Below are 10,288 nucleotides of genomic sequence, written 5' to 3' on the forward strand. Positions count from 1 at the left end.
CATGAGCGAGTGTACAAACACTATCACAGGAAATAACAGAAATAAACTGTAGTTTCCATTTATACCTGTAGTATTTTTTCAGCTCCATGTCATCTTCCAATATGTCAAAATATGATTTCATTGTATCTTAAACAAATACAAACTTCTTTCTTCCCCCCAGAGAGCCAACAGTTTACTATCAGAACTGAGGCTGATCATTAACAGGGAGCAGCAGGTAACAAGGTCATCAGCAGTGGAGGAAAGTATGGAAGTAATACTCAGCTTCATATTTGAAGATACTCGAGTATCTTAGCTGCAGGTCTGGAACAATGGTTTTATTTCCTTTCCCATTAAACATCTCACACAGCCCCTCATCTGTGACCCTTAGCAAACCCACTGGATATCTACCTGCACATAAAGGAGATCAGATCAGTTCCATCTAGACCAGCTGTAACAGGAAAATGCTGCTTACACTTTGATGCATCACTTTCAGTTTGTCATATAAGACAATATATCAGATTGAGGCATTATTTTCCTGCAGTGAGTAAATCTACTTTGTACTTTACTCTTTTCTTTTAGGTAAAGGCTCTAAACAGTACTTGTACACTGTGGAAATCCCATAAGAACGTCTCCTGAACTCTGAAAAATAACAAAACAAAGACTAAAAGGAGGTCATGGGTGCTGATGATGATGCTGATGATGATGAGGAGTAGCATGCATTTAAAAAGTGACTGATGTCCTAGAATACAACAGAACAGTGTCTCTACAAACGTATGAAAACATGACAGTCTTGCATTAGTTTGTATTCTTATGATTTCAAAAAACGAGGGAAAAATCTCCTTGAAATGCACAATTCCTTTTTGTTATTTCTTAGTGTGTGACGTATTTTATTGGCTTTATGATTGGTGCAAACAGTTTCCTGATTCATAATGGAAATAGATTTTAGACACAGGAGGAACACGCAGTGATCAGCAGGAGCAGCTTGGAGTCCAGTCTTCTTCACACTGAGGAGGGACATATATGCAAGAACAGTTGTCATAACTGTTACAACCACCAGATGGTGAAAGAGTCCCACTGCAACTTTAAGCCATGAAGGATGTGTCTTGATGTTTGCTTGTGATAAATCTGCTTTATGTGAGTCTTTTTCAGAGAGTAACAGTAATATGTCTGATTATATGTCTTTAATCAGTAAAGTCTCGCTTTGCTAGAAATAAATAAATAAATAATAAAATTGTAAACATGCAGCTGTATGTTAGAAGTCAAAGGGTCCTTAAGTCTTCTGTAAATTGACGGGGATCAAATGAAGGACACAAGTATCTGTTCTTACTCTAATAAATGCTGCTTTAATATCCAACAGACTATTTTCCTTCCTCATCAGCAGTAAACAGCTCGACTGCGTCTGTGCATTTGTGTCCTCCATACTTGTTTCCACAGACATCTCAGGCTTGATGCCACGATGCAGTGTAGAAACCTGACAACCCTCTGACTCATGTTCAAATGTTCAAGGACATTTCTCAGGATCATGTATGACCCCTTTTTGACATTTGGACTTTCATTAATAATATTTGTGTTTCTGAGTCATTTTTGTGGAGACTTCTGTCCAACGTAGTGTCCAAATGAAGCCTGAAGCTTTTCTTCACCCTCTTGTCAGATGGTCAGCAACAAAACTCTGTTCCAACCAATGTCTGATAAGAGATGAGACACAGCAGCTGAGCAAATGATCATTTCATGCTGAAGACATCCTCAGACAGAATTAAATACATACATAAACACAGCCTGGTGCCAATAACACAGCTAATGACACTGGCTTTACTGATTAAAGACCATATCTGAAGGAAATCTTTGAACACAACAGAAAGTGACCTTTTAAACCTGCGACACTGATGCTGCATTCAAGGACCATTAAAAACATTTGAAAGGACTTAAGAACATGAAGAAAATGTGACTTGTTTCTCTGTAATGAAGCTGTTTTAGTGAAGAAAGTTGAAAGGTCACAGAGCGACTGCTGAATCTTCTGCTCTAAACATGAACTCTGAACTTTGTGATGCTTCAGGAGGAAAACTGCTTCAGTTATTCTCTCAGATTAGTTTCATATTTTCTGCATCAGATTTGAGTGAGATCCTGGAATGAAGACAGAAGAAAAGACTTTGTTCAAAGTTTGATTTATAGTCAAACCTTCCAGTTTATTCACACAATAAAACATCAACACAATATATGAAGTCATTCATTACAATCACAGTTTTTCCTCATTTGTTTGATAATTTTGACAAAAACAAACACACACACACATGGTCTGCCATACTCATAAAGAGAAATGTCGACATTTTTCAATACAAATATTCCAGAAACATTTAGAGGATAGAGAAGTTTACATTTTCATGTGGAGAAATATTTTAGTAAATCAAAATGATGATGAGCAGTGATAGCCTCCATAAACAGTCACAGGAAAGATCTCCTTTAAAAACTCAGAAACATCAAGAGAACAACTAGAAGATGTGGAGGTACCACCCATAATGTTTGACTGACAGCTGATCTCTGTGCAGAAATGATGGAGAGAAAATAAAATGAAACTAAAATACAGATTTAAACCCACAATATGAAAGACTTCAGTCTATTTGAGCTTAATCAACTCAGCAGTATCTTCAAGTCCACTATAGTAAACCCTCAGTCCAGCATAGAGCGGCTGAGTGAATGTGGTCTGGACTCTGTGGAGGAGAGTCATGGTTTCAGAGATGCTGTAGAAGGACAAAATACCTGCTCTGTGATCCAGGTACACTCCTACTCTGGAGGAACGAGGACCTGAGACAGGAGTTTCAATGTTGTTGTACCGAAATGTAAAACTGTTGTTGTCACAATCTAATGACCAAGATTTGTCATTATGTCCAAATACACACTCACTCCCACTCCCTGCTCTGCTGATATTCTTGTATGCGACTGCTACATAAGCTCCTCCCCCTCTCCACTCCACCTCCCAGTAACAACGTCCAGTCAGACTCTCTCTACTCAGGACCTGAAACCATACAGTGAATCTGTCTGGATGATCAGAATAAGACTGTTGTTGATACACTACTGTTACTTTTCTGTTCCCCTCTGATAATAACAGCTGTTTGTGTGCTGTGTTTGGATCCAGTGTGATTTCACGCGAATATTTTAAGAACTCAGCTCTGGTCTTTGGCTCTGGCTCCACTTCAGTGACTGTCAGTGAGATGTTTGTCCATTGTTCTCTCAGAATGTCCTGTAGTTTATCTCTGACCTCTGACACAGCTGCTGTCACATCCTCAAAGTAGCTCAGAGGACGGATATTGATGCTGGATGAGTCTGTAGACTCACAGAGTGCTGACAGTGAGGGGTAGTTGTGTAGAAACTGGATGTGATCCTCTGTGTGTGAGAGCTGCTTCAGCTCAGCATCTTTCCTCTTCAGCTCAGTGATCTCCTGCTCCAGCTTCTCCTGAAGCTCTTTGACTCGACTCACTTCAGTTTCCTGCTGGGATCTGATCTGCTGCTTCACATCAGAGCTTCTTTTCTGGATGAGATGGATCAGCTCAGTGAAGATCTTCTCACTGTGCTCCACTGTTTGATCAGCAGACTGATTGATGGCCTCCACCTCCTGTTGAAGCAGCTTCACATCTTTCTCTCTGTCCTGGATTCTCTGCTGGATGTTTTGTCGACTCACCTCCAGCTCTCTCTGCCTCTCAGTCCTTTCTGCTGCAGCTGAGACTGTGTCGTGGCCTTTATGTTCATCCACAGAGCAGAGATAACAGATACTCTGCTGATCAGTACGGCAGAACATCTTCATCACCTCATCATGACGAGAGCAGATGTTCTCCTGGAGCTTCTTGGAGGGCTCCACCAGCTTGTGTTTCTTTAATGGAGCCACATCATAATGAGTCTGAAGGTGTTTCTCACAGTAAGATGCCAGACAGACTAAACAGGACTTGAAGGCTTTCATTTTTCTTCCAGTGCAGACATCACAGGCCACATCTTCAGGTCCAGCATAGCAGTGATCAGCAGGAGCAGCTTGGAGTCCAGTCTTCTTCAGCTCCTCCACTAAATCTGCTAACATGGTGTTTTTCTCCAGGACAGGCCTCGCTGTGAAAGTCCTCCGGCACTGAGGGCAGCTGTAGATTTTCTTCTTTTCCTCTTCATCCCAGAAGCTTTTAATACAGTTCATGCAGTAGCTGTGTCCACAGGGAATAGTCACCGGATCCTTCAGTAGATCCAAACAGACTGAACAGCAAATTTTTATTTGATCCATTTGATTCATGTGCTGTGCCGTTTCACCGTCTCTCAGTGACTGTCAGACAGTTTCACTTCCTCTGAACAGAAACAACCTTTGCGCTCTGAAGGGAAACAGATCTCTGCTCTTGTTCACCTCCTACAGGAAATGAGGCTCACCAGCAACTGCATTTACACCATGTTGTTTAGACCCATCCTGATACAGACACATCTGTGAAGGGAGGCACTAAAGAAATATTCTTACAGAGCGACCAAGAGCCAATCACATGATGCAGGGTGTGGTATGTTTGGTTACAACATGCAGTAACAAGTCTGACCCAGGCAAACTGGTTTAAACTGTTAAAATTAGTTTCAACTGGGTCAGCCCAGTTTAACTTTTCTTGAGTTATGACAGTCAACACTCAGCGAGTTCATTTTATATTTCAAAAAGTTCAGCAAAGTTTAGGATGCTGTGATGAATAAAAATAAATCAAACTTTATATTTTGACATTTTCTAATCTTAGTTCATTCTCACACTTACAGAATGATGCATGGGAACAACTGACTCCACTAAATCAAACCTATGTTCAAATGAGATTATGATCATTAAATAGTAACAAATATTTAAATTTAGCAACAACAAATGCAGATCGGTCCATAATGTTTACAAAAACAAACAAACAAACATTATTTTGTAGTTTTTCCTGTGTACACAGTCACAGTGGAGTTTAAAAGAAAACATCAAGATGTGCTCGAAAGGAAAATTTTGAAGTTTAATTCAAAGGTTGTAGTAAAATTTTTGCCTGAACTGTTTAGTAATTTTTCACAAAGTGTCCATGTCAGTAATTCATTCAAATGTATTTTGGTCTTAAACTAATCCAGTAAATGTAACTTTTTCTCACCTACTTAATCGAGTATTTTAGTTGTTGTCAGGGATCCTGGGTCTGAGCGACCCAGGATCCCTGAGCGGTAATGGACTAATATTATAATATATATTTTGTAGTGCTGTCCCTCATTCTCCCTGCTTGGATGTGTGTGTATGTGTTTCTGCGGGCACCTTCAGGCCTGGTGGGTGTGGCCCTGCTGGTGGACTGGCCACACCCGAAGCCACACACCTGCTGCTGATCAGTCCTCGTCGGGGGAGCTACTTAAGAGAGTCTTGGAGCTCCCAGCGACGCCGGATCATTTTGTGAGACTTCCCGGCAGTTCTCCAGCTGGTCTGTCTGTGAGTGTGAGCTTACCAAGTGAACTGAGGGTACTAACTACTGCCTCTAGGATTGCTGGAAGAGAGGGCAGCAGACACAGAGTGTACTGGCACGAGGGAGCAGACACATGAGCACAAACACTGGGAGAAGACACGGAGTGGAAGTCGGGAGCACACGGGGATGTATTATTGTTGTGTATCAGTTCCATCACTGTAAATAAACGCACTGCTTGTACATAGAGCACCGCGCCTGGGTCCTCCTTCCCCACACCCCCCACGGTTTGCCATGCCAAATTGTGACAGTTGTTTAACTGTCATTGTAACTAAACTGAACATCCAAAGCTTTTCTCACTGCAGTTTTGTTGTGCAGTTATAGCAGCACTTTGAATCATCCACACTTTTATAGAACTGTCTGTTGAATTGTTGTTTTGTTTCGTGCGATGCTTGCTTTTATTTAAATATTGATGATAATTTGATATATTTGATTATTTATTACTGGTGCAAAGAATTCATTTCTTCATGGTGCAAATATATAGTAGACTCAGGAGTTTAACTCAGTTTTCTTGGCCTTTGTTTATCGTTTCATTTAAAATCTTAATGGGTAAAGATCATCATAATTACATATGAAATTATATGTGCAAATTATATGTTCCATTACACTATTAACAGCACAGATTATACAGCAAACATCAGATTCATAGATGGAGCCAGAGGCTAAATGACTGTTCAGTCCTCTTTAGGAAACGATCTTCATATGACGACAAACACGACAACAATCAGCTGTCAAACTGTACAAGAAGTTCACAGTAATGTAAAAGAAGTTATATCACTTTATTTTTAAATGTACGCACTCAGGGTCAGGACTGAAGACACTGATCGAGAAAATACTCTAAATATAAATATTCACCTAAACATTCAAAATTATTCAATTGCATGAAATGAAATATGAACTCTCTACAATACTGGCTTCTGATTGGTTGAAAAAGCAGGTGCTGAACTTCAGAAGAGCTAAACCTGCAAAACTGTGTAAAACCAGAGTGGATGCTGCCCTCTGACCTTTCAGAAGTACGATCTTTTTATGACACAGAGGCAGAGTTATTATTCATCACTTTAAAGATGATATTCGTTACATGTTCTTCACTCGTTGTCTAGTAAAGTCCAGAGAATGAGACACATGATTTCAAAACATACAGCTGCATGTTAGCGATCACAGAGTTCTTCAGTCTTATGAGAACTCATGGAGACTAAATGTCAGACACATCAACAGTAAATGTCGTTCCTCCCCCCGTCAGTTTGTGTCCTCCACACTTGTTTACACAAACATCTGAGGTTTGAACAGTGTGCAAAACCACATGTTACAAAGCTGCTGAGCTACTGAATACTGGAATATTTCATTCAATATCACCATCTGACCAAAGGACAAACACAGAGAGGATTAGAGCGCCAAACTTTGTTTCAAACTGTTTCAGATTTTAGAGGCAAAAAGCAGAATTTCTACCTGGACAAAGAAATCAAAGCAGGAGAAAAACAAGCTTTTTACATTTATTCAAAGGCATTATGTGAATGTACTCTGAGCCACAGCCTCCTAAAGTAAAGACATTTGATCATCTAAACCAGACAGAGTCATGTTTTCAGCAGTGTCTGTGTCCTCCATATAGACCATGCCATGGTCCACCTAGGGTGACCAGGTGTCTGACTTTATGTGGGACTACACAGCGCTCAGTCCTTGTTTACCTGTGCCACACACACATTGAGCCAATGTCCAGTTTTTTTATTGACTCTAGTTTCTGTCGATCGGTAGGCCCACAAAAAAACCCTGTACAGGAAGTAGATTTCATCTCTCTGATAAAAGGAGTTCTAATCCCTGATCCTATGAGTCTGACCCAGTAGATAATATTGATATGATCATATTTATGCCTTTGTTGTTTCACAAAGGGTTAAAAACATTCACATGTTGGACTGTGGTTCTCCTTTTAGCGTCTCTGCTGGAATTTTAACTGTGAACCTCTTAGATCCAAACTTCTGAACTGCTCATCTCACAGAGGACAAAAGGGAAGAACTCCGAATCTCTTCTTCACCTCACTTTTATACCTGCTCACCCTTTCTCCCCCCTTCCCTCACTGGACGCCACATCTTCATACTTGGGCCAATCAGGTTGTTGACATTTGATCATCTGATGTGCACCCACACCTCATCTCTCTCTCTCTCTCTGACTTACAAGATTTAACACAAAGTTTAAACTTTAAAATCACTTCATTACATTTTCTTTGTTATTCTTAACACAGAAAATTCACATTCAAAAACTTAACACAGAATAAAACAGAGTAGCCAGTAGTGGGACATGGTTCCAGCAACTCTGATGGTGACGGCCCGTTTGAAGCTGAAGCTCCGGCACGTGTGTCAAAAAATCAACACACTGCTTCAGAAACGCTGTGCTGAGGCTTGGTTTGACTGAACAGAGTCACGTGATCAATGACGTCTGAAGCTTCATTCAGCACGTCACTGCTTCAGTACCTGATTCAATGATTTATAAGGAATTGAACCATTGGTGGGATTTGTGCCGTGTTTTGGTGGTTTTGTGAGAGCGAATCAGTGTGTGACATAATTATAGACATGGAGCCAGGAAGAGAGGACGCTCTGCCTGTTCCTGAATAAAAACCAGTTCATCAGCATTTCTGCTCCCAGGTCTAAAATGTACATAAGAAATATGATGTACACATAATTATAATGATATAACTTATAGTATATTATATATAAACGTACCAGTCTGCTGGTTAATTACATAATCAGGTGGAGGCAGTGACCTCACAACCTCCTATAAGCTTTAAGTTAAGGTTACTTTATTTATACCCACAGGTAAATTTGCTTTACAGAACAATGATAGCATTTGGCCTCCCTTCACAAACACACACACCTAATGAAACCTGACAAAACACATATTTAGTAATTAAACAAAGTGAATCAAATCAAAAACAATTCTTATTGAGTTCAGTGACAGCAGCAGGGACAAAGCTGTTTTTATAATGCTTTGTCCTGCATCTTGGAACTAGAAACCTCCGTCCTGAAGAAAGAAGCTAAATCCACCCCGTAGAGGATGGCAACCATTTTTAAGGATTGATTAAGCCATCTGTGGTACCTGTTTAGAGTACAGGGAGTCTAAACAGGCCTGTGACTCATCTATCAGACGACTGGACCATCTCACTCACTAATTCAGTCAATTTTTCTCTGTGACAGAGGTCTGACTGAACCATGCCACCAAACAAAAAGATAAAACAGACTCAATAAAAGAACAAGAAAACAAAGTTAAAATCTTTCGCTCGATGTGGAAATGAGCAAGTTTCCTGAGGCAGTAAAGGCACTGGTGACCCTTTTTACAGACCGATTTGCAATAAAAGTTCAGTTTTTCATTGATTATGGTCCCAAGATATTTATATGATTGCACTTGCTCTATTTTCTGACCTTTAATTAAAGTGACTCTGTGCCCATTTAGTTGTTTCCTAAAATCAATAACCATATCTTTTGTTTTAGATATGTTCAATTGGAGATAAGACTCCTCCCACCACTGAACAAAGTCATCAATGATTGGACCGTGGTGAGTTTCACCCTCTTTCAGTAAGCTGACAATAACAAAGTCATCTGTAAATTTAATGATGGCCCTGTTTTCATATCTGCTCTGACACGTGTTTGTAAAGAGAATGAATAATAAGGGCGATAAGAGACCCTGGAGGAGAAGCTGTGGAGGAGAACACTGGGTCAGACAGAACCCCATTTATTCTCACGCTTTGTGACCTGTCAGTTAAAAGATCTAAAAATCCAGCAAACCAGGTTTTTCCTGATTTCAAACTCTTCTAAAAGTCTTTTCATTAAAATATGGGGCTGTATTGTATTAAAAGCAGAAGAAAAATCAATGAAAAGAAGTCTTGCAAAAGTCCCTTTACTCTCTATATGTTTAAGAATCAGATTTAGTCCAAAGCGCGTCCTGCACTCCTCTGTTGGGCCTGCACGCAAATTGCATTGGATCCAGCTGATATTCAATCTCTTCCATAATCACATTTCTGAGGATTTTTTCAAAGACTTTCATGACAACTCAGGTGAGGCAACAGGCCTGAAGTCATTCAGGACGTTTGGACGACTAGATTTAGGGACATGAACGACGACAGCTTCCTTCCAAAGCGAGGGCACATTTTGTATTTGAAAGGATTTATTGAAAATAAGCTGAAATTTAGGACTGAGCTCTTTAGCACAAGATTTAATTAGGCGGCACTAATGTTATCAGGGCCCTGGCTCTTGTTCACATTAACTGTATGAAAGGCCTTTTGGACATCGCTGAGTTCAGTGATGAAGTGTTGAGTATCTTTCAGTTTCTGTTTCAGTTCAGAAGAACTAAAACGAGCATCAAGCATATTCAAATCTCTGTCTGACTTAAAACCGTCTACAATGATCTGACTGCTGCTCTGGGGATTTTGAAACCCTGATATGGTTTTCATACAAGTCCAGGCAGACCCAAAACGTTTTGCAGCAAATTTTCTTTCAAGAAGGTTTTTGTAGATCTGTTTTGCTTTCAAGAGCTCGATTTTCAAGTCTTTGGTGACTGCCTGAAAGTCAGGAACAGCCCCCTCTTTAAAAGCCTGTCTCTTTTTCCTTAAACAGGATTTGATGCATTTGGTGACCCATGGCTTATTGTTAGGGTACACTTTAGCACGCTTAAGGGGTATAATCATGTCTTTACAAAAACTGCATATGAGCTAACATCCACCAAAGCATCAAGACTGAATAAAAACTTCCCAATCTGTCAATTTAAAACATTCCTGCAAGGTAAGCACAGATTCTTCTGACCACATGATTGATTGATGATAACATAATTTTTTCACCCCCCAAAAATTCACGTTC

The 10,288-nt window shown here is 40.0% G+C and overlaps 1 protein-coding gene across 1 annotated transcript; it reads right to left on the reverse strand.

Moving 5' to 3' along the window:
• Positions 1-2,324: 2,324 nt before the first annotated feature.
• LOC146687093 (tripartite motif-containing protein 16-like) lies at positions 2,325-4,243 on the reverse strand. Its single transcript, XM_085438137.1, has one exon. The coding sequence runs from the start codon at positions 4,241-4,243 to the stop codon at positions 2,591-2,593; it is 1,653 nt and encodes a 550-aa protein (XP_085294263.1). The 3' UTR covers positions 2,325-2,590.
• Between the last annotated feature and the right edge of the window lie 6,045 nt (positions 4,244-10,288).

The sequence above is a fragment of the Copadichromis virginalis genome, linkage group LG18 (assembly GCF_057382275.1).
Source record: "Copadichromis virginalis isolate Kocher_CV1m ecotype Utaka linkage group LG18, C_Virginalis_male_GT1.1, whole genome shotgun sequence".
NCBI classification, from domain to species: Eukaryota; Metazoa; Chordata; class Actinopteri; order Cichliformes; family Cichlidae; genus Copadichromis; species Copadichromis virginalis.

Bases quoted from the DNA above. Each gene is read 5' to 3' on its own strand.
- LOC146687093 (XM_085438137.1), bottom strand. From the start codon at position 4,243: ATGAATCAAATGGATCAAATAAAAATTTGCTGTTCAGTCTGTTTGGAT.